This window comes from Camelina sativa, chromosome 17 (assembly GCF_030686135.1).
Source record: "Camelina sativa cultivar CO46 ecotype springtype chromosome 17, ASM3068613v1".
NCBI classification, from domain to species: domain Eukaryota; kingdom Viridiplantae; phylum Streptophyta; class Magnoliopsida; order Brassicales; family Brassicaceae; genus Camelina; species Camelina sativa.
In genome coordinates this window covers 17,515,853-17,543,265 of record NC_141896.1, presented here as the reverse complement: position 1 = coordinate 17,543,265, position 27,413 = coordinate 17,515,853, and the positions used below count along the sequence as shown (strand labels likewise).

At 35.8% G+C, this 27,413-nt stretch overlaps 9 protein-coding genes across 13 annotated transcripts; 5 read left to right on the top strand and 4 right to left on the bottom strand.

The window, feature by feature from the left end:
* The first annotated feature begins 235 nt into the window (after window positions 1-235).
* Window positions 236-2,101, top strand: LOC104757012 (protein JINGUBANG). The gene has a single exon (XM_010479701.2). The coding sequence runs from the start codon at window positions 738-740 to the stop codon at window positions 1,986-1,988; it is 1,251 nt and encodes a 416-aa protein (XP_010478003.1). The 5' UTR covers window positions 236-737; the 3' UTR covers window positions 1,989-2,101.
* A 4,593-nt stretch (window positions 2,102-6,694) lies between these two features.
* Window positions 6,695-8,747, top strand: LOC104757010 (cytochrome P450 86B1). Its single transcript, XM_010479700.2, has one exon. It carries the CDS (start codon window positions 6,920-6,922, stop codon window positions 8,489-8,491), a length of 1,572 nt encoding a protein of 523 aa, XP_010478002.1. The 5' UTR covers window positions 6,695-6,919; the 3' UTR covers window positions 8,492-8,747.
* On the bottom strand, window positions 8,653-11,292 carry LOC104757009 (E3 ubiquitin-protein ligase RGLG5-like). Of its 2 annotated transcripts, none has more exons than XM_010479698.3 (10): window positions 11,144-11,292; window positions 10,638-10,857; window positions 10,458-10,542; window positions 10,230-10,370; window positions 10,028-10,141; window positions 9,846-9,943; window positions 9,680-9,759; window positions 9,360-9,593; window positions 9,116-9,266; window positions 8,653-9,029 (listed from the first exon to the last, which is right to left on the bottom strand). In XM_010479698.3, the coding sequence occupies exons 2-10, from the start codon at window positions 10,836-10,838 to the stop codon at window positions 8,892-8,894; spliced, it is 1,242 nt and encodes a 413-aa protein (XP_010478000.1). In that variant the 5' UTR covers window positions 10,839-10,857; window positions 11,144-11,292; the 3' UTR covers window positions 8,653-8,891. The 2 variants fall into 2 exon arrangements, with proteins under 2 accessions (XP_010478000.1, XP_010478001.1); XM_010479699.3 differs by having other exon boundaries at window positions 10,638-10,853; window positions 11,144-11,288.
* A 187-nt stretch (window positions 11,293-11,479) lies between these two features.
* Window positions 11,480-15,061, top strand: LOC104757008 (uncharacterized protein At3g49055). Its single transcript, XM_010479697.2, has 5 exons — window positions 11,480-13,236; window positions 13,320-13,396; window positions 13,780-13,891; window positions 14,009-14,125; window positions 14,509-15,061. The coding sequence occupies exons 1-5, from the start codon at window positions 11,830-11,832 to the stop codon at window positions 14,857-14,859; spliced, it is 2,064 nt and encodes a 687-aa protein (XP_010477999.1). The 5' UTR covers window positions 11,480-11,829; the 3' UTR covers window positions 14,860-15,061.
* Window positions 15,062-16,854: 1,793 nt separating this feature from the next.
* LOC104757006 (uncharacterized) lies at window positions 16,855-21,310 on the top strand. 4 transcript variants are annotated; one of them, XM_019238705.2, is made up of 16 exons: window positions 16,855-16,987; window positions 17,081-17,210; window positions 17,445-17,512; window positions 17,604-17,712; window positions 17,798-17,890; window positions 17,977-18,081; window positions 18,171-18,254; window positions 18,340-18,458; window positions 18,544-18,645; window positions 18,712-18,825; window positions 18,903-18,959; window positions 19,046-19,112; window positions 19,216-19,269; window positions 19,377-19,454; window positions 19,547-19,582; window positions 19,761-21,310. In XM_019238705.2, the coding sequence occupies exons 3-16, from the start codon at window positions 17,493-17,495 to the stop codon at window positions 19,878-19,880; spliced, it is 1,158 nt and encodes a 385-aa protein (XP_019094250.1). In that variant the 5' UTR covers window positions 16,855-16,987; window positions 17,081-17,210; window positions 17,445-17,492; the 3' UTR covers window positions 19,881-21,310. The 4 variants fall into 4 exon arrangements, with proteins under 4 accessions (XP_019094250.1, XP_087349713.1, XP_087349714.1 ...); XM_087493587.1 differs by having other exon boundaries at window positions 16,870-16,987; window positions 17,607-17,712; XM_087493588.1 differs by lacking the exon at window positions 16,855-16,987 and adding an exon at window positions 17,318-17,337 and having other exon boundaries at window positions 17,078-17,210; window positions 17,607-17,712.
* LOC104757007 (putative E3 ubiquitin-protein ligase XERICO) lies at window positions 20,646-21,283 on the top strand. Its single transcript, XM_010479696.3, has one exon. The coding sequence runs from the start codon at window positions 20,646-20,648 to the stop codon at window positions 21,042-21,044; it is 399 nt and encodes a 132-aa protein (XP_010477998.1). The 3' UTR covers window positions 21,045-21,283.
* A 254-nt stretch (window positions 21,311-21,564) lies between the features above and the next one.
* On the bottom strand, window positions 21,565-22,100 carry LOC104757005 (uncharacterized). Its single transcript, XM_010479691.2, has one exon. The coding sequence runs from the start codon at window positions 22,014-22,016 to the stop codon at window positions 21,753-21,755; it is 264 nt and encodes an 87-aa protein (XP_010477993.1). The 5' UTR covers window positions 22,017-22,100; the 3' UTR covers window positions 21,565-21,752.
* Window positions 22,101-23,772: 1,672 nt separating this feature from the next.
* Window positions 23,773-24,313, bottom strand: LOC104757004 (uncharacterized). The gene has a single exon (XM_010479690.3). It carries the CDS (start codon window positions 24,243-24,245, stop codon window positions 23,994-23,996), a length of 252 nt encoding a protein of 83 aa, XP_010477992.1. The 5' UTR covers window positions 24,246-24,313; the 3' UTR covers window positions 23,773-23,993.
* Window positions 24,314-25,450: 1,137 nt separating this feature from the next.
* Window positions 25,451-26,541, bottom strand: LOC104757003 (ethylene-responsive transcription factor ESR2). The gene has a single exon (XM_010479689.3). It carries the CDS (start codon window positions 26,492-26,494, stop codon window positions 25,580-25,582), a length of 915 nt encoding a protein of 304 aa, XP_010477991.2. The 5' UTR covers window positions 26,495-26,541; the 3' UTR covers window positions 25,451-25,579.
* Between the last annotated feature and the right edge of the window lie 872 nt (window positions 26,542-27,413).

Genomic DNA, 27,413 nt, shown 5'->3' with positions numbered 1-27,413 from the left:
ACCGACTCCGACCTTTCCTACTTAATTTTTTTTCCCTACAAAACTAATTTTCTTTATCTTTTTGGTCATCGGTTTGTGTCTCTCTTCTGACAGTTGACCCCATTTTCAATTGTGTCTCTCTTTATTTAGCCACTTTCCAGCAACGATGTGACCAATCTCATAATCATTTCCGTCCAAGTTTCCCACTCATGCACTCACACCCATTTATTACAACTCACACAACTATTCAACATCCGAAAAAGTGCTATAAATAATAGTATCTTCGAAATAATGTTTAGCAAATTGATAATACACAACACAACACAATCGGTTCATAATTACTTGGGTCCTACTCTTTCCTTAACCCATACTGCCAATTCACTACCATCCAACCTCATCAATGCTGTAACGCAAAACACCCCAATCTCTCCTCCTCTTTACTTTGATTGTCTTCAAAGTTTCTTGTTTCTTTCTTTCTCACCACAAGACACACACAAATTGGCTATTTGACTATTAGCTCTCGACTTTACCACAATACCCCTCACTCGTCTATAAGTACAAAACCAAATGGTACAACAATCAAATGTCTTTTAAGTTTAAATAACACCCAGAAAATTAGTAAGCGCCGCTCTGTACTTACCTGCCACGTGGCGTATTCTCTCTGCACGACGCGCTTTTTTTTCTTTCCTATTTACACAATCTATCTCCTCTTCTTCACTCAAACCAAACCTTCTTCTTACCAAACATCGATAGAAACCATGAGAGTTATCTCAAAGCTGTTCGATTCAGACAAAAGAAAACGAACACCGAAACATTTAGACTCCGGCGAAAGCGCCACGTCATCATCATCACTCAGCGACGCCACCACCGGCTCAAGCAGCCTACACAGCAGTCTCTCTCTCCAAACACTTCCTTCAGTTCCTTCTCTTCAGAAAATCCCCTCCGCCACCGTCACCGTCTCTCACTCCGTCACCTCTTCGTTTAAACTCCGTGAGCGGAGTCTCCCCGTCACATGTCTCGCCGTCAACGGTGGTTACCTCTTCGCCGTCTCCGGACACGAAGTAAGCATCTACGATCGCGACATGTGTGCTCATCTCGACACATTCAACGGCCAGGATCCTTTCTCGGGAACAGTTAAATCCGTCGGCTTCTCCGGTGAAAAAATCTTCACGGCGCATCAAGACGGTAAGATCGGAGTCTGGAAACTAACGGCGAAAAGCGGTTATAAACAGTTGACAACGCTTCCGACTCTAAACGACCGTTTGCGACGCTTCGCTCTCCCTAAAAACTACGTTCAAGTGCGCCGTCATAAAAAACGTCTCTGGATCGAACATGCCGACGCCGTCACTGCTCTCGCCGTCAACGACGGGTTCATTTACTCTGTTTCTTGGGATAAGACTTTGAAGATTTGGAGAGCTTCTGATCTTCGTTGCAAAGAGTCTATCAAAGCTCACGATGACGCCGTTAATGCCGTTGCCGTCTCTGCTAACGGCACGGTTTACACCGGTTCCGCGGATAGACGTATCCGGGTCTGGGCTAAACCGACCGGTTCGAAACGTCATGCGTTGGTCGCGACTTTGGAGAAGCATAAATCGGCGGTTAACGCTTTGGCGTTAAACGACGATGGATCGGTTTTGTTTTCCGGTTCGTGTGACCGGTCTATTTTGGTTTGGGAGAGAGAGGACACTTGCGATTACATGGCGGTGAGAGGTGCTTTGAGGGGACATGATAAAGCAATACTTAGCTTGTTCAACGTCTCTGATTTGCTGCTGAGTGGATCTGCAGATCGGACGGTTAGGATTTGGCGACGTGGATCTGATTCTAGTTACAGTTGCTTGGAGGTTCTTTATGGTCATACTAAACCGGTTAAGTCGTTGGCGGCGGTTAAAGATACGGAGTCAGACGGTGTCGTTTCAATCGTTAGTGGAAGTCTTGACGGAGAGGTTAAATGTTGGAAGGTCTCCGTCACCAAACCGGATCATTCATTTTACACGAATCTTGTTCAATAAATTAATTACATTTGTTTGTTTTTTTTTGGTTGAAAATTATTGTTTTGTAAACAACAAATTTGGCGTTTTTTAACAGTCATTTGCAAAAAAAAATGAGTAAGTAATTATTGAAATACGTGCCAGAAGAGCTTTATATATTTGTGGGCATTTAAGGAGATATATACAAGGTAATCAATGATGTTATTAGAATAACATGCATGATTAATGGATGATTAATGGTTAGATTAACAGATTAAAAACTGGACAACTTGACACACCTGCACATGTTCTTCAGGCGTGGAAATGAAGATGTGTCTATGCCACCATGAAACCTGCGGAAATCTAATGGGGTGATGTTTCATAAATTTGCGACTTTTTTGTTCTGTATTAGATTCTTTATAGCTAGGTTTGTGATTGGTTGTCAGACAAATTATTCATGTTTAAATTATGTTTGGACTCATTATAATATTCACATGCATCAGTCCAATGAACCAAAGTGAGATTTGTCAAGATAAATATATTGATTGGGTTACGCCAAAACGAGAAGTCAAATAATGGCCCGTGAGGGTTTGTTGATAAGATATCGTAACTGTCCTTTGTTTTATGATATAGAAATAACACTTGATGTATTTGTTAAAAACCCGAGTGAGATTTTATCAAGACAAAAGGTGTACTTTATTAGTTGTTTTTCATCTCTAGCGTTGAGGTTAGATCTTAGAAGTGGAGAAGATAGAGATCATATTGTATAATAACGCTTTAATATTGTTAGCAATATTTGATTGGAATTAAATCCGCATGTATGTTATCAACTTAAAGTCTTAAATAAAATGGGATCTCTTCCAGTCGAGTTGGGACGGTATATAGCAATGGGCAAGATTAAAATTGTTGAATGCACCATCATTTACATATTGTTATCTATTCGTTGAGAATGCACAAAGCAAAACAACATTTTTGGACAGTGAAACATATCTCTTTCCTATCACTACAAAAGTGGAGTTATATATCCATATTTTTTTTGGAGTTATAATGATTTATTTTGGCGTAAAATAAGAAAGTACAAATTTTCAATTTTCAATTTTTAATGGCAGGAAAGATTAAAAAAAAAAAAATACACTACTTGGAAAAGCCAACAAATAAATAAATGCAACTTAATAATAAAAAGGACAAATTAAGAGGGATCATTAAAGGCAACTTGTAAATAGTTTTACAGAAATTGCATGATACCATACATTTTCATTATTATTATCGGTCAAACAAGTACAGTATTGATTCGTTAACATGTTGCTGACATAGTACAAAGATAATAACTTGTTGCCAACCCATCAATAATACTCGAGTCCGAGTAATAGGACGTCGGGTTTGCAACTAATTGGGTATACAAAACTGAGATTTTTCAACTTAACTACAAGTTTTAGTGATATTAGGATTAAAATAGTGACATTCCAATATTAAAATTGTTGTTATAGGCCGATATATCATTTCAAAGATCAATTTGCGATGAAAATGTTCCTAATTTTATATCGTTGGTGATTGAGCATTGCAAATTATAATTTTATAAATTTTTATAGCACAAAACATCTTTTAGAATGTAAAAACTTTTAAAAAGAGTTCTAAACTTTTTATCATCCAAGTATCCAACCAAGTTTTTTTTTCTTGCTAATTAGTTAACTTTCAAGTTTCAAACCACTTAGTATTGGTCGAACTATTTAAAATGTGGGAAAGGAAAAAGGTAAAAATAAATATAAATATGTAGCAACAGTTTTAGAGACATAAAAAGGTAAAGAATGCAAATTGAGCATTATCTATATGACTATATCTATATATACTTTATTTATAAGTCATTAACCTATAAAAGATTATTAAAAAATATAATTTACATATTTGTTTTTTTCTATAAGTTTTTTAAAAAGCTTATTTTCATAGTTTTAACTTTATTGTTTTAACTAATGTTATTTTTATTGTATTGTTATGTTATAATAGCACATATATATATATATATATATTTCAACTGTTAATAGAAATATAATATACTTATATATATATTGCATTCTTTTACTTTGCTTTTGTAATTTCACATATAAACAATTACATATATATATATATATATATATTAATTATCTACATTTTGCATAATAATCATAGTATTTATTGGTTTTACTATTTTTTGTTAATTTTACTATTCGTGATGTTTCAGTGAAGACAAATATATAGACTGTCCATCACACATTTTACAAAGAAAAGGAATGAGTAGACATATCTTGTGTGAAGTGGACAAAGTTGGCACATACCTTGGTACGTGTACGTGACCGTGAGAATGAAAAGTAGACATGCAAGTTGCCAACTTGAGCTCGTCTTATTAGAAACAAAGTCGTTTCTCATGATGATAAACTCCTTTTTAAAAAAATTCACAGATATTAATCTTACATCGATCTTAATATTATTCTCTTAAAATCCAAGATCGAGTGGCCCAAACTTTGGCTTCTTATATATTTAGTGGAGAAGATGGGTTTCCGATTACGACCTCAGACCGAAATACTTCAGAATCGGCTAAGTTCGAATATAACTGTTTGAATATGGATTCATGTGTGTGCATCTCTATTGTCGCAGATAATTTAAGAAGAAGATGACAAATATAGAAAGTGTATATCTAAACAGCTATTGATATTTGTTTTTGGTTTTAAACTATAGACTACAACATATACGTTACGTGCATACATACAAAACAATTATATGTTAGTGAAACACGATATCATTATGGACTCACTTATGGTCTGTACTGTCTCACGATTCACGACCACATGACTCAAAGTTTAATAAATACTCTAGTAGTACTCTCTACAGTATTTAACAAAAAAAAAAAGAATCAATAATAAATTATAAGTTTCAAGATTTTTTCTACGTTTTCACACTACATTTTTGCACAATTGCGTACTAGTATACTACATGCACTCGTTCTTTTAAGTTTTAATATGAGCATTGACTGTCGGCAAGTGGAAATAATCAATTTATCATAAATAATACATTTGACAAAAGATAAAACTATATATAATGGTAATGGTATATATTACATCCATATAAAATTTAGAAACCGGTGAAAGTGTAGCTAACTAAATAACGATTTACAGGACTGTTCCATACTATCTGAAAAGTATAGCAGTTTAAGAATATACAACAATAATTGCAGATTTATAAAAAATTACGAAAATATATATCATTTTCTCCCAAAAGTATACATAATTCAATTTTACAAGGTAGAAGTCTATTAAATGTTTTAAAAAATGAAAAATAGATTTTAAGAATATGACGACATACCGACTAAAAAGTATGAACGCTAGCTATAATTTCACATATAGATGATTCAAAAATCGGAAAAAAAAAGAAAATTTAAGAGAATTTGGCTGTTCGTTAATTGTGTTGGAATAAAGCAATGGCCAAAATTATGGTGACAAATAGGTTGGTCCACCTGAGTAAGCCCACTTGGCATAGCTAATAATACCGTTTTGGATTTGGTTACAAAACTTGGATATAAATCGATTCTTTGAAAATAATACTAATCAAAACGATTGGATAGAGAAGAATAGAAGAAAGATACCAATACTATAAAGTGCAGTGGAGGGCTATATAATTAAAGTTAGAGAAAGAGAGAACTGGTAAGAAGTTAATATCTCAGCATCACAGACGAAAGCGATTGATGGACAATATGACATAAATTCCTTATTTCTACTTACAAAGAATTTTAATTAATCTTTGGCACAGTCGTTACTTTGCCAGTTCAACCAAAATTTTGTCAGTACTAGTATTAATTAGGCTAACTAACCCACAATCCAAGATCAACATGTTCGGGGTCTTCAAAGATATACAGTATAAAATGAGGAGACACTAAGGCAAAACAGACACTTCACACTTCTAAGAAATTATTCGAACTTGCGGAAGCTCAAGAGAAACTAAAGTTCTCTAAGAAAAATTGAACCTTTCATTTTCATAATTGAAATACAAAAACTAGATTTGTAGAAAAGAACAGTAACCACGTACTATCAAATATTCTATAATATATGTCATATATAATCGTCTACGAAATCATCTACTCGAATAAGTTCAATCTCTATTAGATAATCTCCACTTTTTCCCGGTTAACAAAAGTTATACTTATACAGTATGTTCTTACAAGAACAATAGCATTTGATGGTGTTAGATGCAAAACTCATCAACTTCATAAAAAGGCAATCTCTATGTATAAGAGGTAAAGAAGGGGGACCATAATTAATGTTCTATTTCTGTACCTTCGTAATGATCATAATTAATGATTAAGATTATGAAGTTTGAAGATCTTTTTGTCTCCGTTTCTGGTCAAAGTTAATTAATTACATATTTACAAATATTTATTGATAATTTTTTTTTTGCTGAGAGTTGACGACTAGTTTTCACCCAACGCTTAAAGTCGTTGGGAGTTAGAGCCTAGCAGTTGGATTATAAATTTATAATTCTAAGATAAGTATGTCTTGACAAAAATATAAATATCCCATTCATATGCGAAACCATCATGTTGAAGAAATATATTTAAGGCGTAGAGATAATTTCAGCAACAAAAACATTTTTTTAACATTGCGTAATACATGTAGGATAGTTTATATAATCAGCCAAAGTGTGCATTTCTGTGAAACACATAACTTCCTTAGCATTTTTGTATAAGCTATATAATTCGTAAACCGCTACAGCTAACTGCCTAATCCCACTATTATAGTTATGTTTCCTCAGTATAACTATACTAGCCGAATAGTTAATTAATACAGTTTTAGGGTCTAATGAAGTTGGTGTGATCATTTAATAATATACTGATATCTCATAAGTTGGTTATTTATTACCCTTGCCATCTTAATTCTGCTTTGCAACTCAGCGAAAAGCTTAAACCCTTTTGTGTTTTTCTTCACTATCGGCCAAAAGTCTCTGACGTAATGGAGGTGAAAATGCTGGTTTCTGCGGTGGAATGGGTATACACCCACTTGAGGTTTCCGGACGTGGCTTTAGCCCTAGTAGGGCTTTTTCTTCTTAGTTACTTGCGTGAAAAGTTAGTGAGCAAAGGTGGGCCAGTGATGTGGCCAGTGTTGGGAATCATACCGCCGTTAGCCTTAAACAAATACGATCTGTTTGGTTGGTGCACCAGAGGCGTAGTCAGAGCTGGTGGGACGTTTCATTACAGAGGAATTTGGTTCGGTGGGTCTTACGGAATCATGACCGCGAATCCTGCAAACATCGAGCACATTCTCAAAACCAATTTCAAGAACTATCCAAAAGGTGCGTTTTATAGAGAGAGGTTTCGTGAGCTTCTTGAAGACGGGATCTTTAATGCTGATGGTGAGCTTTGGATGGAAGAGAGACGTGTGGCTAAAACCGAGATGCACTCTTCTCGTTTCTTGGAGCACACGTTTACTACCATGAGAGATCTGGTGGACCAGAAGCTCGTGCCGCTGATGGAGAAGTTGTCTACTTCTAAGAGAGTCTTTGATCTACAAGACGTGCTCCTGCGTTTCACCTTCGACAACATCTGTATCTCTGCCTTTGGGGTTTATCCGGGATCTTTAGAGATCGATTTACCGGAGATTCCTTTCGCTAAGGCTTTTGAGGAAGCCACGGAGTATACACTTGCAAGGTTTTTGATACCTCCCTTTGTGTGGAAGCCAATGAGGTTTCTAGATATTGGGTCTGAGAGAAAGCTGAAAAAAGCGGTTAGAATCGTTCACGCATTTGCGAATAAGACAGTGAGAGAGAGGAGGAACAAGCTGAGGAAAATGGGGAACTTAAACGAATCCTCTGATCTCTTGTCACGCCTTATGCAAAGAGAGTACGAGAAAGAGGAAGGTACTACAAGAGGAAACTACTTTTCAGACAAGTACTTCAGAGAGTTCTGCACAAGTTTCATCATCGCGGGTCGGGACACTACATCAGTGGCTCTCGTGTGGTTCTTCTGGCTAGTTCAGAAACATCCTCAGGTCGAGAAGAACATCCTAAGGGAAATCAGAGAGATTCAAGGGAAACTTACAGCACAAGAAACAAAAGACCAGTTCGAGGCTGAAGAGCTTAGGGAAATGGTGTATCTCCAAGCTGCTCTAACAGAGTCACTGAGGCTTTACCCTTCGGTACCAATGGAGATGAAGCAAGCTTCAGAAGACGATGTGTTACCCGATGGGACGAGGGTGAAGAAAGGCGCTAGGATTCACTACTCGGTCTACTCGATGGGGAGAATAGAATCGATCTGGGGGAAAGACTGGGAAGAGTTCAAACCAGAGAGATGGATCAAAGAAGGAAAAATTGTGAGCGGAGATCAGTTCAAGTACGTTGTGTTCAACGCAGGTCCGAGGCTATGTGTTGGGAAGAAGTTTGCGTATACACAGATGAAAATGGTGGCTGCAGCAGTCTTGATGAGGTATTCAGTCAAAGTTGTTCAAGGACAGGAGATTGTTCCCAAGCTCACGACTACATTGTACATGAAGAACGGTATGCGTGTCGTGCTCCATCCCCGCAACTAGTAAGGTAAGTTCGGTTTGAAAATTATCCGTTTGGTTATGGATAACAAAGTAGTACTTAGTAAAATAATTGATATTGTTACACTGTACTCGATATTTAGTATTTTTAATCTGTTGTGGTGGGATATGTTAACTAAAAACACTTATGTTTTCACGCTATCATGGAAACAAAACAATCTATTGTTTATTAAAAAAGCTCTAAAACTAAACTGAAAAGTGCCCAATCCAAGTGCAGTAAGAATGCGAAAAAAAAAAGAAAGAATAAATTATGTACAGTAAGAATAAATGGAGAACTACAAAATCTTGTATTCCCCTAGAGATAGAAACAATGGCGAAGCCCTCAGAAAAAAATAACGGGTTTCGTTCACCTTGTGGTCGATGATCTGATGAAAAAGTACCATTATTAATAGAGCTTGATGCGAACTGCAATAGTGGTGCGGCAAATGGGACACTTATCAATGTCTTGTCCACATCCATGGCAAGTCTGATGGCCACAGTTGAATGCCGTGTTCTTTGCATTAACTAGACAGATCGGGCAACTCTGAAATTCATTTTAAATTTTTTGGTTAAATAATATATAAATTATGGCACAGTTTCTTTATGATTAAAAGACATATATATACAAACCTCTCTCTCGTTACTACTAGCAGCTGAAATAGGCGGTGCAGTGGCGACAGTGCTTGACCAGGAAGTTTTCACGGTGATGTTCAGAAATGGGTTAGTAGCACTGATTCGTGGTGGAAGAGCAATCTTGTTTGGAGACTTTCCAGTTCTTCGTCTACAAATATGGAAACAAGGGTCATCTAAAGAGTTTTGTAGTTGCAGAAGGTTATAGTAATGCTCTCAATAAAAAAAAAGTAAAGATACTAACCCGAGTAAGCCGAGCTCGAGGGTAGCCTTATACTGAGACGGGATCTCCATCAAGGCGGAAAGTGCAAATTCTGCTTCTTTTCTTCCAGGATCAATGTTCTTTGCCATAATCTCAGTGAAATTCACAAATTGAAAATTGTCAAAGGCACGAGCGGGGATGTTGTCATCAAACTGTCTCATTGTATCCCAAGGACCATCTCCAACACCAACCAGAACTATCGATAAAGGATATGCACTGCGATTTGCACCGCAAGTTATAATAGAGCACAGAGGTTATTATTATATATCTGATTTTGACTAAACATAAGGAGAGATATGTACCTAGCTCTAACAATCGCATCAATGGTCTTTTGTTCTTGTGAGCTGAGGCCGCCTTGATTTGTATCAACACTTCTTGTCACCTGACATTTATAAACATCAGAACCTAGTCAATCATGAGGTTAATGTAGGATAATGAATGTAGCAGAACAAGAATCCTTTTATTTACCTGTCCATCAGCAATTATGACAAGAACATGGTACTGCCCTCCGCTTTCTTCCACAATAGTCATGGCCCTTTCGATAATGGGTGCAAAAGATGTTGGCCCTATGAAAGGAGCGAGCAAAGATCATGTAACAGAACAAAACAAACACAGACACAAGCAGAAAAAGGAGTTTCTTAATCTCAAACCTGCAAGACACAGCTGAGGAACAATCTCTCTGTAACGTGAAAGGACTTCTTCAAACCCGTTACAGAATGTATCATTCGGATAGAAACTGAAGACATGCTGATCATGTGTTGTAGCTGCAAGAATCAAACATACAAAGAAAAACAATTAAATGAAACATTTCTCTTAAAACATAAAGACTAACAAAGTGCAGACATTTATTACCATCTCCAAATCCATAACAAGGAATCAAATTATCCTCATCAAAACCAGATAAAGTCTTTCCAATAATGGAAATAGCTTGCTGGTACGGGTTTGGAGTTGTTCCAATGTAATGCAAGCTTTGCCTGTTGAATGATCTCGCTCCTTGAATCCAAAAACCCACCAAAACATTACTTAAAATGTTCAATTGCTTAAACAAACATCATGAACAAAGAATCTAACTTTTCACACCTGTCCACTCATTGCTCTTAGTGACATCTATACCAACAATCAAATTCGATGACTCCAAACCAGCATGAGAAAGAGCAGCCGTAACCTATAATATAAACCAAGAACATTCAAGAAACAGAACCACCAAACACAAAAACGTCCAAGAATCTCATAAACATGGCGAAAAAATGGAAACTGAACCTCATCAATGGAACGGTAGTAATCACCAATCTGAGAATACTTCTTATTGCCTTGGTTCTTCACAGACCTGGAACTGGAAGATGAAGCAGGAGCCTGTTGAGTGTAGTGAGGATTGTGTCCGTCGTAAGAAGAAGAAGACGCACTTTGAGAATATCTTCGACTGCTTATCTTGCTCGAGCGTTTTGAACTGCTACTTCCCATCACAGATTAATCAAACTACCTTCCAAAAAAAAAAAAAAAAATTTTGCTGGAGACTTATCGATCTGATGTAAGTATTATCTAATATCTTTTCTCTTCCTTTTTTTTTTTTTTTACATTGTTTGAATCAGTAAAGTTCTTGTTTTTTTGATTACATTAACATACTAAAATCATCAAAGAATCGATTTTTTTGGAAACTGAAGCGTCGGCCGGTAGTGAAAAGATCCAACTTTTTTACTCAATTGATCGTAGAGAAAAAGAAAGAAAGAGAAGAATGAGCAGTAAATTTGAATGTGCAATTATGTTACCTTTTTTATGAATCGATTTGGTGTTTGCGTACAATGAATCTGCTGAATGAATGAACCTTTGTGAAAATCAATTTTTAGAATGCAGAGTTTATTATATACAACTTCAGTTAGCTATATTATCGGGGAATGGATTTATCACTTCCTTAATCAAAATCTTTAACTAAAACCTTAACTTTTGTAGGTAAGTAAGATTTGATGTCATCTACCTAACCACCTCTAGCTTAAAAAGTGAACGGGCTTTAAGTTTAAAACTAGTTGGGCCAAAAGTAAACGGGCTTAAGTTTTAACATAGTTGGGCCGTACAAATAATACAAAAACAAGCCTACCAAGTCTTTTAATTATTTAAAAAATATAAAATGGAAGAAGACAGAGTAAGTAAACTAACCAAACCCACCGCCGAGATTACTTTTTTCTTCTGTCCTCTCCGCCGTCGAATTTGAAGTTCCTCCGCCGTATAAGTTCGGCTCTTTGTTTCCACCTACTACGATATACCGTTTTCGTAAATCTCCATCCTCCGATCAGTGACGGCTGTTTGGTAGAGAAACGCTGATTTTTTCGATCTTCCGTTTTTTCCAATTTTGCCTCCTTGGCGAAGCAATTTTGCGTTCCAATTCCTTGCACGTCACTGTTGCGATCTTAGATCGGAGAGAAGGCGAAATCGCCTTTACTGATTGTACGGTGGTGAGATGGCTAACGGAAACGATGAGGACACCGATGCTGTCCTCAGCGACGTTGAGTCCGACGAACCAGCGCCTGTTGTTTTAAAAGATCCGCCGCGTGAAGAAGCGTCGGAAGAGAGGATAAACGAACTAATCGCGGAACTCGATCGTGAGAAGAAAGCTCGAGAAGCTGCTGAGAGTTCGAAATCGGAGCTTCAGGTTTCGTTCAATCGATTAAAGGCTCTTGCTCACGAGGCTATCAAGAAGCGCGACGAGTCTAAGCGAGAGCGAGATGAAGCCTTGGAGGAGAAGGAGAGTTTAACAAAGGAGCTTGAGAATGTGAGTAAAGGTAAAGATGATTTGATTAAGCAGCAGGATGAGATGTCGAAGAAGCTTGACGAGGCTTTGAGATCTAGAGATGGTTTGAAAGCAGAGATTGAGAATTCGTCGCATATGTTGGTTTCTGGGATTGAGAAGATTTCTGGTAAAGTAAGCAGCTTTAAGAATTTTTCAAATGGGGGTCTTCCCAAGTCTCAGAAATACACTGGTCTAGCTTCTGTGGCTTATGGAGTTATTAAGCGTACTAATGAAATCGTGGAGGAGCTCGTTAGGCAGATTGATACTACTGCTAAGTCGAGAAATGAAGCTAGGGAGCAGATGGACCAGCGAAATTATGAGATAGCCATTGAGGTTTCTCAGTTGGAGTCTGCCATCAGTAATTTGCGATTGGAGGTTGCGGAGAAGGCTTCAACTGTTGATGATTTAGAGAGGGGTGTGAGTGAGAAAGATAAGAGGATTGCTGAACTTGAGAAAGGTAATTTAGAGAAGGTGAGTGTGCTAGAAGGTGAAGTTCTGGAGTTGAAACAGTTGGTTGATGAGTATGATGGAAAGTTGAAGACTATGGAAGTGAAGATGGTAGCTCAGCGTCCTTTGTTAATGGATCAGCTGAATCTTGTGTCGAGGATCCATGACCAGCTTTACGAGGTTGTAAGGATAGTTGATGGTAATAGTTCAGAACAGTCAGATTTGTCTGAGTCTTTCTTTATGCCTCAAGAGACAGAGATGGAGGAGAACATCCGAGCATCTTTAGCAGGTATGGAATCCATCTTCGAACTGACCAAAGTGGTTTCTGGGAAAGCACAGAGTTTGGTGGAAGAGAATAGTCATGAATTGAAGAATTTGAATGAAACCGTGGGTTTATTAGTTAAGGAGAAGGAACATATTGGTACTTTACTGAGGAGCGCTTTGTCCAAAAGGGTGATCACGGAGCAGTCATCCCAAAAAAGAGAATTGTTCCAGGCTGCAGAGAATGGTTTGAGAGATGTTGGTACTGATTCCAAATTCAGTAAATTCTTAAAGGATGGCAAGGTTCAGGACTCCCATAGTGATAGTACTGATGATCATAGTACAGAGGAGAATGAAATATATTCACTGGTGTGTGTTCCTTAATGCCGATTATGTTTTTGATGAACTTCACTTATGCGGGTACCTTATGATGTCTCCGTATTGGAATGCAGGCCAGCACATTGGAAAATATTGTCAAGGCATCTCAGCTTGAGATCGTTGAACTGCAGCACTTGTTGGAGGAATCAAGGCAAGCTCTCTCACGCATAAATCCTCCTTTTATATCTAATAACTTTGATAGAGGTATTTACTTGGTCGCAAGGAAAGTAGATGCTTAGTTTTACCTCATAGAATCAGGTGGCCAAGGAACGATGAGGCGAAGGAAACCTTGATGAAGTTTCTATTAGGAACTTGAATTTTTCCACTTGTGCTTGCAACATCGTACTTGATGTTCAATGAAACTTCATGGAAGTGACTGTTTTAAATACATCTCTAAGTGGTTCCTTGTGTAATGCATTTTTTATATGTAATACTCCTAGTTTTCCAGTTTGTTTTGTTGTCCACAGTGATTCTTTTGCTTGCTTTTGTTGGTGTATCTTACGCGGACCACTTGTATTTGCATGTATCAACCAGGGAAGAGACTAGCGCTCTTAGGAAACAGTTGGACACTCAAACGAAGGAGCTCAATCAGAGAATGCGCCAAATAGAAGAACTTAAAGAAAAAGAGAGAATAGCGAATGAAAACGTGAGTGAATTTTTGCTTCCTATCTTGCTGTGAAAGCTGATTGTTTTGTGCATCATTTGGCTTTTTATGACAAAGTATAGAACACAGTCTCAAGATTTTGGTTCCTTGGGATAATAGGTTGAAGGGCTTATGACCGACATTGCTGCTGCTGAAGAAGAAATAACAAGATGGAAAGTAGCCGCCGAGCAGGAGGCTGCTGCTGGTGGAGCTGTTGAACAAGACTTCACATCACAGGTACGTGATGATAAGTCATTGGGGTTAGTCTAGTGTAGGAGCATTTTAATTACCCTAGGTGGTTTGTAGTGGATTATAGCTATGTTGGCAAGCTCAGTACTAGCTTATAGTTGAGTCAGTTAGCTAGAAAGCTAACCGGTTATAAAGGAAGTTTAGGAGATAGTTAGGGTATCCAGGATTTGTCCTCGGCCTTAGAAATTGGGCTGGGAGTAGAGATTCTCCCTTTTGATTTAAGTCTCTTTATGATGTGTAGTTCTTGGTGGAGTGAGTAAAGAAGTTTCTCCGGTTTTGGATCCTATTAGTGCACTCTGTTCAATTTATAGGTATGCAATTCCTGGGAACTAAGGCGTGATAGTCTTAACTCTTATTGTTTTTTTTTTTAGCTGTCTGTGCTAAAAGAAGAACTTGAAGAAGCAAAGCAAGCGATTATAGAATCAGAGAAGAAACTAAAGTTTAAGGAAGAGACAGCTGCTGCAGCCATGGGTGCAAGGGATGCTGCAGAGAGATCTCTGAGACTCGCAGACAATAGGGCGACTAAATTGAGGGAAAGAATCCAAGAGCTAAACCGTAAAGTTGAAGAATTAGAAACCCATCGAGATATGAATAACTCAAACAGAGCTAGATATGCGTGTTGGCCTTGGCAACTTCTCGGGATTGATTTTGTGGGAGGTAGAAGAATTGAGTCTGGACAAGAGAGTGCGAACGAGATGGAACTCGCTGAACCTCTACTATGAGAAAACCGGTACTGTATACAAAAATAACATACTCTCTGTATTTGTTTTTGATTTTTATGTATATATATACCCATCTGAAAAAAAAAAGTTTTTCAAAGCTTTAACATCTTTTCATGTTGTAATGTTCGACTAAAAAAAATTTAAGAGTAGGGTTTTTCCCACACCCAACACTAGAGTGATCAATAAAATGTGATTCTTACCATCCTTTTTTGCTCAAAATCATAGAGTGCAATGGCTCAGAAAATGAATCTCCTGGATCAAAGTTCTAAGATTTACATCCAAATTAACACAGAAAAATAAATATTTTAACTCAATTTCTTAGCTATTTGTTGACTTCAAAACTAGATCTTATTTACTTTTGCTGAACATACAACTTGTTTTTTTTTTAAAGAGAGAAATTGTTAGTGATATTTTCTTATTTAGTATTACTTTTTTATAGATACATTTTTCAAAATAACTACTTTTTTGTCCTTTTCATTTTTGTCCTCTTTTGCACAATTACAATATATTAAGTTAATTTTTAGAATATTTTATTTTAGGTTTGGGTTATCTATTTTACTTTTAGAGTATAGTTTTGAGGGGGTGAGTTTTAGTATTTAGAGTTTAAAGTTTAAAACTTAGTCATTTTGTATATAGAAAATTGTATTATTGAAAATGGACAACAATACGGTATTTTTGCAAAAAGGTATAGAATTTTTTTATTTTTTTTTTGCAAATGCCTGAAAAAAAATAGAGCACTTAATATATATAATAAATAATTATTGTTTATCATAACTTCTCATGAATTAAATCTTATAGGAATTTTATACCATAAATAATTGATAATATTAGATTTACTACTAGTGTTAAATATGCAATTCTTCAATAGATTTCAATTTATATTTACTTTTTCAACACTTTTTTATTTTTTTTCAAATGACCATGTACAATAACTTATGTAACTCAATTTCTATTTGTTGACTTCATAACCTGATCTTATTTACTTTTTGCTGAACATAAAATTGAATTAAAAAAATAGAGCACTTAATATAATAAATAATTCACTGAAACTGCACAGGAAAAGAAGAGAAGGTTGGTCTCAGCTGCATTTGAAGAATATGAAGATTTGTCCTTTGATGAGATGGAAGAACTCTTGGCAAAATAATCTCTTAAGCTCATTAGTCATCCCATTATTCATTAACTATATGTTAGTGTTTAAATTCTTCTAAAAAAGTGAACCGCTTCTATGATAGTTTTATCGTATATGATGATGCTTAATATATATAAGAAATAATTATTGTTTATCATAACTTCTCATGAATTAAATCTTATAGGAATTTTATACCATAAATAATTGATAATATTAGATTTACTACTAGTATTAAATCTGCAATTCTTCAATAGATTTCAATTTATATTTACTTTTTTAACACTTTTTATGTTTTTTCAAATGACCATGTATAATAACTTTTTTTTTTGGGCAAAAGTGTATAATAACTTATGTAACTCAATTTCTATTTGTTGACTTCATAACTTGATCTTATTTACTTTTGCTGAACATAAAATTAATTAAAAAAATAAAGCACTTAATATAATAAATAATTATTATTTATCATAACTTTCTCATGAATTAATCTTATAGGAATTTTATACCATAAATAATTGATAATATTAGATTAATAGTAAAGTATTCATCAACAGATTTCAATTTATATTTACTTTTTTCAACACTTTTTTATTTTTTCCAAATGACCATGTATAATAGGAAAGCCATTAAAATTGCAGGATGGTAGATAAATTGCTATATACATTTGTAAAAATAAAATAAAATATATTGTAATAAATGTATGCAAAAAATAGTGATTTCGTTTCAAAAAAAGTTAAACGTGGTATATATAGTTTCCAAAAAAAGGGTGATATTTATTTATTCAGGCATTGACTTCTGAACCGTTCAAATTGTAAATTGACCCCTCAAAGGAGTTATAACGTACAAAATTGTTGATCGTGTCATCTTATTTGGGTGGGTGAGGAGTCCATCATGACTAATATCTTCGTCCATATATATGATGATTAAGTTACCCAAATTAACTGAAACAAAATTCTATATATGTGAAGGTTATAAAACTCCCCGTTTTGGCATCAAATTTCCGTATGCCTAATCACCACCTCTAATCATATCATAGAATAATCTAAACTTTCCTCAAAAATATCAATTTCTTTTTTGTTTTTTTTTACGAAACAGCTGTTCAGTTCCACACGTCTGCTCTGAAGACTGGAGATCGCCGGAAGAATAAGGATCTCCCAAAAAATATACCTTTAATTTGAATCAAGACGCGTAAACTCGTCTCAAATTTTTCGTGGTGTTCTACGTTGTATGTAAATGTCACGTCTTTTTTTTGTTCTTTTTATTATAACCTTCGTGCTTTGTCGTGTGTAAAATCTATGGCTAATCAAGATTTCTGATGACACGTGAATGTAGCATTGTTTTGTTAATCTAAGGTGATGATAAAGCAAATGAAGTTTTTTGTTTGATCATTCGTGTTTTGTTCTGATCGTGTATATATTAGCTCAAGTGATTGATTTCAGTTTGGTTTATCAATAAACAGGAGTGATCGAGATGCTGTTGATGACAAGTTGTAATTAAAAACATAACTATGGGAATCTTGTCACGCAGGTAAGAAAAAAGCCCATTTTATCTCTCTTTTCTCTTATTTGTTCTCTCACAGTCAGATCGTTGATGATAATGTGATTGTTGTTATTATTAGTAGTAGTAGGAGATCAGAAGAGAGCATGAAGCTTCTCACAACTGCTTTGTTTGCTATAGCTTTTGGCATTCTTCTTGGACTATCTTTTCCATCTTTATGGATCACTGAGGTTCTTCTTATTCTTTATCTTCCAAAAATTTCTTCGTTGTTTCTTAGATTTTATCTTCCATCTCATGCCATTTTTAATTGTGTAGACGAGTCTCCCTAGAAACCTTCTTCATTCCATTGCTATCTCTCATAAGAATTCAGGAACTACAACTCCTCCCAAAGCCATTGATATCTCAAAGGCATGTTTTATGTTTGGAATTTACACAGATCTTTTTGATGTTTTAAGAACAAAACCAAAGCTTAATAATACAATGTTTTAGTTCAGATATGGGAGCCTTCAAATCCTCGAGGCGCTGAGAGATTACCACCCGGTATTATTGCATCCGAATCAGACTTCTACTTGCGCAGATTGTGGGGGAACCCTGATGAGGTTTGTTCTCGTTCTTGAATATTACTACCATCTTTCATGTGTGGTCATTAGTGACACTAGCTTCAAGTTTGTTTCCTCTGTTTCATCAGGATTTGAAGAAACAACCGAGATATCTAGCAACATTTACAGTGGGTTATAATCAGAGACACAATATAGATGCATATGTTAACAAGGTTTGTGTGATGCCCTTTCTTGTCTTCTCTTTTTGCTTAATACTTGATAGTAAACTAATTATGTATTGTCTACTCAAAAAACTAGTTTTCAGACAACTTTACAATTGTTCTGTTTCATTACGATGGGAGAACAAGTGAGTGGAATGATGAGTTTGAGTGGTCAAAGAATGCAATACACATAAGTGTCAAAAAGCAGACAAAATGGTATTAGTATCTTTGCTTAATCCCCTTTTAATTTTTATCTGGCTATATGACGTTCTTGACTCTAATTAATATTGTGAATTGTAAGGTGGTATGCAAAGAGATTCTTGCACCCGGACATTGTAGCACAATACGATTATATATTCATATGGGATGAAGATCTTGGAGTCGATCACTTTAACGCAGAAGAGTGAGTTTCTTTTACTTTCTCACTTGAGCTCAGTAAAAAATCTCTAACCTATGTTTGTTGTTGTAGATACGTACGCATAGTGAAGAAGCACGGCCTTGAGATTTCACAACCTGGTTTGGACCCAGAGAGAGGGTTTAATTGGCAGATCACCAAAAGAAGAGAACATAGTGAAGTCCATAAGTATATATCTGACTCATAACTTCCTCTCTAGTTTAATTTTAATATCTTACAATACAGCTGGCTTGAATCTTTATCAGGGAAACAGATGAGAAACTAGATTGGTGCTCTCATCCTCCACGGCCTCCGTGTGCTGGGTATGTTAGAATAGTCTCTCTATCGAACTCAAGTTTTACATGTCCACATATTTAGCTTTATTTTTGTGTCTCTCATAAAACCACAGATTTGTGGAAATCATGGCTCCTGTCTTCTCAAAAAATGCGTGGCGCTGCGTGTGGCATATGATCCAGGTCACAATTAAATTATCATCTCTTATCTTATTCCACTATGTGCAAAGTTTCCTTTCCCATTTCCCAAATTCTTTACTTATACCTTATTATGAACTGAAAACAGAATGATTTGGTTCATGGTTGGGGTCTTGACTTTGCACTCAGAAGATGTGTTGAGGTACTCAAAAGATTGAAATGTTGCTTCATGTTTTATATAAACGTACCTGCGTGTTGTTTGATCGATTAATGATGAGTCCTCCATTTTTTATATGTGGAAAAATGAAGGAGCCTGCATATGAGAAGATAGGAATTGTAGACTCTCAGTGGATCGTTCATCAATTTATCCCTTCCCTTGGCAATGAGGTTAACTAACTTCCTCACATTCTTCTCTCCAAGGAAAAAAAAAACAATCAAAATCTCATTCTTTCTCCTTTTTCTTGCCAATATGTATACAGGGAAACTCAGACAACGGGAAAGCGCCATGGCAAGGGGTAAGAAAACTTGGTTTTGTATTTGCCTCTGTCTGAAAGAGAAGCTTAGTTTTCTTTTTGAGGGAGTTTCATGGGTTCTCTATAACAAAAGACCTAGGACTGTCTTAGGTTTTTAGATACCTTGAAAAGCAAGCAACCAAATAGACCAATCTGTCTTAAAATTTGTGTGTGTTTGCAGGTAAGGGATAGATGTCAAATGGAATGGAAATTGTTCGAGAAAAGAGTAGAAAACGCAGAGAAGGATTATTTCAAATCGTTACAAGTTGAGAGCCCATCCAATTCAACCACCTCTCGATAGGACCTTACCATATATTAGTAGTTCTTGTAGCCAGGATAAACTTCTGAGGTGCTATATATACTATTTAGACTGTCTCAACATATATACATTTTTACAGGTTATAGATGAACCCCATCTCTTTAAACAGTTTCCATTGATATTAGTAAAGAGGACTGTCCATAACAATTCATGGTTTTAATCACAAAAAAGATTGTGAGGAGCTGAAACAGAACAGGTGTGTGGACTCTGAAATGATTTGTCAATGCGTCTGTACATTATTACATGGCATTCTTTCTTAAGTTAGCGATCGTGAGAGATGAATGAGTCTCCACGTGTCGATTACGAGTCGACCTCGGGAGAACAAGGAGCTCTCCACAACGCATCACCTGGTTGGCTGATCGCAATACGTGTCAGAAGATCTACAAACAAAACACAACATAGAAAAAAACAAAACAAAAACAGAGTTTTTTCTCTTTTTTAATTCTGTTTTCGTTATAAAAAGGACGAACCTACCTTGTGTCCACCACAATCAAGTTGAGACATTGAGAGGGATGAGTCTCTAAGGACAACCTCTCTTGTGTCGACACGTGCGTAGACCACCGCTGGTTAAAAAAACAAAAAAAAAAACCCCCAATCGCCCATCGGAACATGAGTGGCGGCTATACTTCCTCTATATTTCTCTTCTTCTAAGGGTTTTTTTTTTTCTTCAAGTCTCAAAACTTTCAAAAGACTCTCTCAGTTTCATCTTTTGTTTATAGAAGCTAAATAAGAAGACATTACAAAGAAATGGGTCTTTCGCAGTTTCCGACAGCGCCAGAAGGAGTACTACCACTTCTGGTGATGAACACGATTGTTTCAGTCACTCTGTTAAAGAACATGGTGAGGTCTATTTTTCAAATTGTGGTATCCAAGAGCGAAGCCTCCATGGACTTAGATGAAAACGTGCCTGAAGAGGATTTCTTGAGGAGAAGAGTCTCGATAACAAAGTTCAAGTCTCTGTGTGAGAACAGAGGAGATGAAGAAGAAGAGAAAGGTGTGGAGTGTTGTGTGTGTCTTTGTGGGTTTAAAGAGGAAGAGGAAGTGAGTGAGTTGGTTTCTTGCAAGCATTTCTTCCACAGAGCTTGTCTAGACAACTGGTTTGGTAATAACCACACCACATGTCCACTTTGCAGGTCTATTCTCTAGTGGTGCGAATCTTTTTTTTACACTTTTCTTTTCCGCTTTGTTTTACCTTTTTATAGGGAAATGCCACATTCTCTATCCTCTGTTTTACCCTTTTTGGTGTCTATGTTTTTCCCCTTTTTTTTTCTTGGTTTGGAAAAGGGGTTTTTTTCATAATAAACAATGACTTTAATTGTTGTATGTGTGTGTGTGTGATTTCTCCTTTTTCTTGGTTTTAAAAAGGGGTTTCTTCTCTTGTCTTATATGAATGCAGAACGCATATTTCAACTCTTAAGCTCTTGTATTAATATTTAACATTATAGAAAGAGTTATATTCTATAAGACTATATTAATTTCTTGCACTTTAATTTCATGTATTCATGATTAGTGTGACAATCTTGCATCTAATGTGAACTAGGTCTATATAACTTGTAGCGTAATGGTTTGTGTTTGTGTAGTTAGTTAATAATCGAATCCAAACCAGATTTTGCATGTTATCAGAAACAAAAATTGCGTTGGACTAAAGATCTAAAAGTACATAAAATTACTAATCATAGTCTTTATTTCCATGCACCTTTGTAGACAAAGGTAACAAGAGCACCCATTTTGTTACAAAACAAAAATAAAAACAAGAAGAAGAAGAACACAATATCATTTAATACAATCTATATAGAATATGCCAATATGGTATGCCACTAGCTTTTATCATTTCTTATTATTTGTCCGCATACACTAGGCGCTCTTAGTCATCCACTTGCTGAACTTCGTATGCTCAAACTTGATGAACTCCTCTGCCTCTTTGTCAACATCCTCCGCTTTTGCAACCTCTCTCTTGCCCATCATCTCGCTCTTCGACCTCCTCACATCTGCATACTCGAAGCCCTGAATCGGATCTTCTGCCGCAAAGACAGCTCTGAACTCCTTCATCGGGTCTCGGTGGTGATGATTATGATGATGATGATGAGATTTGTGATTGGAGGAGTTTCCAAGAACCATCCTTAAAACTAGAACCGTTTAGCTGTCTTTTGTTTCGAGTGTTGTTGTTTTGGTAGCGATATCTTTGGAAACTATCGTAAGGGTCGTTTATATAAGAAATGTAATATGAGGTTATGAAGTCAACATAATAGATGGGCGTGAATCCGATTCCCATTTTTCTTTATGTCTTGTCCGAGCAAATATAGATATATACTCCTAGAGGTTTGGCTGATTTTAATATATTCTAATGCACATGTCTAGAGATATGGTCTAATGACATAGGTAAGGATCCAATACGAAACATAGCGCGTGAGAGATTAGCTTTAAACAATAGCAAAATTGATTGGTCGAAAACTTCAACAACTTCGTATCCTTGAAGTGGGCCAACGGTTTATAATTTTTCTAAGGTCGTATATGCCAACGATTACAAACGGCGAAATGGTATATGGTAGTTACTGTTGGTTATTCGTCACACTATTATGATCGAATTAGATGCCGATGGCCAAATAATATTGTATCTAATGCGCAACTTGGATGGAGAGGCCTAGGAAAAACGTGGGTCTCTTCGTCGGTCGTCTTGTAGATTTCAGATTTGTCTTTGTTGCTTGGTCAAAAAGTGGTGTAGGTTGTGTCAACCTGATTGATCTGGCCCGGCACGGCCCAGCCCATAACATAGGTGAGAGAGAACCTGTGGATGAGAGCCTAGAAACTTCAAATAATTTGGGAACGACTTAATCGTCTAAAAGTTATCTGATCATAACGCCCTTTGAAACATCTTATCCATTGGTGTATTTTAGCAAAGACTCTTATTTTATTTGGGACAAAAAATAAATCAAAATTAATAAAAAAATAAGAGTTTGCCTCTTATTTAACAAGTTTTAACACCAATTCTTATTGGGTATGTGTATGTATGTGATTGGTTTAATTTTTGATATAAAAACATTTTTTCCCCTTCTTTTTGATATAAGAACTTCTTATTGCCCAAATCAACGACGTGGAGTGGATATATAAGCAGTTTTTTTGTGTATGAACCGATTGAGAAACAGTTCAAGGTATTGTTGTCTTTTATGCAATTTATGAACATCTAGTTCTAACTCTAACAGAACTGGAGAATTGTCATGGAGAAAAATTGAATGTTGCAAGACTCATTATATTGTTGGATTGTCTGAGATATGCATAAACGGTCACATAATCATTTGCTTTGATGTTAGTTCCGAGTTGTGAGTTCTACAAGATGTGGAAAAGCAGGAATATATTAAGCATACGTACGTATTTCCTACTTGGTGGCAGGATATTGTTGGAATTGCTGATTATATTTTTGTTGGAGTGACTTGTTTAAACGATATTGTTAGAATGACTCTTTAATACAGTATGTTTTTCTTTTTTTATGTTTAAAAGTTTCTGAAATGTAATAATTTTCCATTTTAATAAAATTTTAATTGTTTAAACATTTAAATTAATTGTTCTATTTAACATATATATATTTTAAAAATATTTTTTTTTCAAAAGTAAGAACTCCAATTATTAGAGCTCGCCATTGGAAGAATATAATTTTAATTAACAAATCAATACTTCTTATTTTTTAGAAGTACACTTTCTAATACTAAAAAAATATAGGAGTCTCAAAATAGTAGTTTTACATAAAAGTATAAGAGTCTCAAAAAGTATAATATCTTGAGGCACCGTATGGAGATACTCTTAAAGGCCAAGATCTTGAGGCACCGTATGTGTTTAAAATATTTAAAATATTTCCCAACAAACCATAATGATCTTAAAGTGGGGAAAATATAATGATCAATAAATTTATCGAAAAAGTAAATATAAATGTTTTACATAGACTTCAATATCCACATATAAATTAAAAAACTTGCACCTCACTACAAGACTAGAGACAAAAGACTGAAAGAGAATAGAACTATACTACTTTGTTTGGTCACTAGCATAGTGCTCCGATCTAAAGCATAGACACAAAAACAAACCCTAAGCTTCATATAGTGACTACTTAGCTGCTGCTTCATTTCTGGTGCTTGAATCATCTGGCTTGGTCATAAGATTTTGAAGTATGTTCGTCTCAACGCTCTTGTTACGCTGCAGCGATGGAGTCCGGTGAAGCTTGCACCTAAATGACCCCGGGTGAGTGGTCGGTGAGCAAATGCAGTTGGTCTTAGTGATGCTGGTCTGCCGGGATAACCCGCCAAGGCCCATCTCCCCTATGGAAGCTTTAGTCTCCATGATTCCTTTATCGTTCATAATTTGAATATGAAAGACAAGAAGTGCAATCAAAGATGTATATATAAAAAGATTTTAACCTCTTTATCAATTTTATATATTGAAGAAGCTTCAAGGCTGAACAAATCTTTTTCTACTTGCATGATCATCACGGGAATGATGATGGACTCCATCAAGGACCAACTGTATCCTTTAACTTTTCATAATGTTTCAACTTTCAACTACTCCTAACCCCAAAAGCCACATCGGTCCTTAAGTGGATAATGATTCACTATTAATATGACTTCCATCATTCATCAATTATACTCTTTTATAAATGCCGTTTAGAGAGATCATATTCATATAATAATCTATTATATGTGCATCATATAATAATCTATTATATGTGCAATGCAAAATAAAATTCAATTGAATATTATCTTTTCAAATTATATGTGTAAAATAATAATAAAAATTTAACTTATATAAAAATTTCTATTTTAATTGAATTGGTTCTTTATTAATTTTAATATATATTAAATACTTCTACATGAAATTAAAAAAAAAAAATCACTTTTTCTTTTAATTGATCCGTTTTTTCTTCATCCTGTATGTACTTTTTTTTTTTAAAATCCTGTATGTACTTAATTGTGACGACTATGTGATCATCTAAAATCAAAGACAATCACAACATCTTTCCATATCAAATCATAAACTACAATATAGAAGATCTTGGATTTTTGAAGAGTGCCCCTAGAAAATCATAAATGGGATGGTTGTTTTTGTTGATTGATCTCCTTCCTTGGAGCCTTAGAATATCACATCCAATCCAATATATAACTAAACATGCAATTATGCAAATTCAAGCATACAAATATATGTTTATCGAGTTTTGATGGTACTATAAACACTTTGACTTTTGATGGAACCTCTAGGTCTAGAACTTGTGATAATTTTTTACCGACAAACAAGGGTGTAAGGATTTTGGGAACTTAAAATATAATTATGTGCTTCCGGTGATTGAAAGGGCCGGGAAAAGGAAAAGGAGGACAAAGGCTGTCTTTTTGGATTCTGAAGTCAACTTATTAGAAAAGGACTATTTTTTGTTGAAGATCTTTTTTGTCTTTTTGGTGTTGTCTTCATTCCCTCGACTATTTATTTTCTCAAATTTTTAATTATCTTAGCTCAGAATCGACATGTATTATACATCATTAATTAACTTTGCTCATACTCAGATAAAGTTGTCCTTTGCTAAAGCATTCTATCTTGAGGGATAAACTGATCATACAAATAGATGAAGAAACAAAGACAAAAAAGGATTTGAGTACTAAAAAACAGTGAAGTGAAAAGCATGTAAAGAACACAACAACAATGTTCTAATAATCATGAACGCAATACTGATAAAGCATTCCAACATTTCCGTTGTACTGCATCGTAGCTGAATCAAACCCACTCTCATGATCAGCCCAATCCAACTCTCCGTGATATTTGACCTCACCAAATCCGTTTCCTTCGACGTTGACGTTGGGTAAACCAAGATCTGTCTGAAAACCGGTCTCCGGCATTGTCGGGAAAACACCAACGGACTGTTGGTTGTTCTTTGGAAATGTAGAAACATGTTGAGAGATAGGTTTTGGTAAGAAGCTTTGAACAACTTCTTGAAGTAGACCAGACCCAGCTGGTTCTGGTTCGAAGATAGAGATCAGGCTCTCGTTGTCAATGGTACTTGACCTCTTGGCTTTAGGTGAGAGATCTTCGGAGACATCGTTGACGTTAGTGAAGGACTCGTGAACGGCGTCGGTTACGTTAGAGAGATTACAAGGCGGGTAAGCGAAGGCGTTCAACGGAGAAAGAGACTGAGCGTTTAAAACGTCGCGTAGAAGGAACATATTCATCGGAGGAGGCGAGAAAATACGGTGGTGGTAAGAGTCAAGAGAAGGCATTGGGTAGACGAAGTTGGTTCGAGCTTTAAGACCACGCATGGCTCGAGCGGCGCAGTCGTATGCACAAGCTGCTTCCTCCGCCGTGTCAAATGTTCCGAGCCATCGTCTCTCCTTGGACAGTGGGTCACGTATTTCAGCAGCGTAACGACCCCATGGCCTACGCCTCACGCCTCGGTACCTTATGGTGGAGCCACCGGAGGCGTTGGTTCCGGCGGCAGCTTTTGAGGTGGTTACTGCTCCGGGAGAGCTAGGAGCGGTGGACGAAGGTCTTGATGGCTTTCTCTTTAGAGAATTGTTGTTGGCTTCTCTGTGCTCGGCACCTTCGAGTCTCATGATTGCTTCTTCCATGGTTGACCTGACTGAAATTTTTCTTTTAGCTATAAACTTTTTTTATTATTATAATTCAGTGGTTCTTTTAGGGTTTTGGGGCACCTGAATGTGATGGTAGCTGATTCTGTATTTATAGAACAAAAAAATCACATTAAATTATTTTTTTTAAATGAGAGTTACCTGACCAAAGATAAATAAAATATAAAATAAGACTTGCGTCTTTATTGACTTGTGTGACTCTGTGAGTATGAGAGATGCAGAAAGCAAAAGTACGTTAAACGAAGTTCATGTTCCACGTTCGAACTTCTATGTCTTTTTTTACTTTTCTACGGACTTACATAAAAGCAGAGTAATAAGTTTACATGTCTTTTTGATGAGTAACAATATCATAATTGTTATTTACTATTTTTATTCTAACGCCCTTCCTTGAACCTTTCTTTCTTACTGTCAGAGTTTAAAGGCCCTCTCGATAATGTGAATTTAATTATATCCTTTCGAATTATTCTTTTGTTTCTAATGAAAGAAATTAATTTTTCACAATTTTCTTTTTTTTGAGGAATAAATGCTAGAAGTGCTTGAAACCAATAAGCTTGGTACACTATATCAGCACTTTTAGAAAACATTCTCCGATCCTCTCTTGATTCCATTATGTAATTTTCAAACAATTTCCTAATTTTTTGCAGCAGGAGCTTTTTAACAGTTTTTGGGAATAACAATTACTAGTTCTAGTCATTATAATAAATAAATAGTTTAAAACACAGTAGTTTGTGGATGGATGCTAAAGAAAATTATGATGTTGGGAGTTGAAAACTTGATAGGAAAAGATTGAAAATCGTGAAATTATTATGATTCTGAATTAATAACACTGGCGGCGGTCAGAAATTGTTCCTTCTACATGAGGTTGTGTTTTGTCTGTTCTTTTTACGAGATTATGGTC

Bases quoted from the DNA above. Each gene is read 5' to 3' on its own strand.
- LOC104757010 (XM_010479700.2), top strand. From the start codon at position 6,920: ATGGAGGTGAAAATGCTGGTTTCTGCGGTGGAATGGGTATACACCCAC.
- LOC104757009 (XM_010479698.3), bottom strand. From the start codon at position 10,838: ATGGGAAGTAGCAGTTCAAAACGCTCGAGCAAGATAAGCAGTCGAAGA. The intron at 10,543-10,637 runs GTTCAGTTTCCA...TTTATATTATAG, and splicing joins ACTACCGTTCCATTGATGAG to GTTACGGCTGCTCTTTCTCA. The intron at 9,760-9,845 runs GTAAATAAAAGG...TATAAATGTCAG, and splicing joins TCATAATTGCTGATGGACAG to GTGACAAGAAGTGTTGATAC.
- LOC104757006 (XM_019238705.2), top strand. From the start codon at position 17,493: ATGGGAATCTTGTCACGCAG. The intron at 18,826-18,902 runs GTATATATCTGA...AATCTTTATCAG, and splicing joins GAACATAGTGAAGTCCATAA to GGAAACAGATGAGAAACTAG. The intron at 18,960-19,045 runs GTATGTTAGAAT...ATAAAACCACAG, and splicing joins CCACGGCCTCCGTGTGCTGG to ATTTGTGGAAATCATGGCTC.
- LOC104757003 (XM_010479689.3), bottom strand. From the start codon at position 26,494: ATGGAAGAAGCAATCATGAGACTCGAAGGTGCCGAGCACAGAGAAGCC.
- LOC104757012 (XM_010479701.2), top strand. From the start codon at position 738: ATGAGAGTTATCTCAAAGCTGTTCGATTCAGACAAAAGAAAACGAACA.
- LOC104757007 (XM_010479696.3), top strand. From the start codon at position 20,646: ATGGGTCTTTCGCAGTTTCCGACAGCGCCAGAAGGAGTACTACCACTT.
- LOC104757008 (XM_010479697.2), top strand. From the start codon at position 11,830: ATGGCTAACGGAAACGATGAGGACACCGATGCTGTCCTCAGCGACGTT. The intron at 13,892-14,008 runs GTGAGTGAATTT...TTGGGATAATAG, and splicing joins AGAGAATAGCGAATGAAAAC to GTTGAAGGGCTTATGACCGA. The intron at 14,126-14,508 runs GTACGTGATGAT...TTTTTTTTTTAG, and splicing joins AACAAGACTTCACATCACAG to CTGTCTGTGCTAAAAGAAGA.
- LOC104757005 (XM_010479691.2), bottom strand. From the start codon at position 22,016: ATGGTTCTTGGAAACTCCTCCAATCACAAATCTCATCATCATCATCAT.
- LOC104757004 (XM_010479690.3), bottom strand. From the start codon at position 24,245: ATGAACGATAAAGGAATCATGGAGACTAAAGCTTCCATAGGGGAGATG.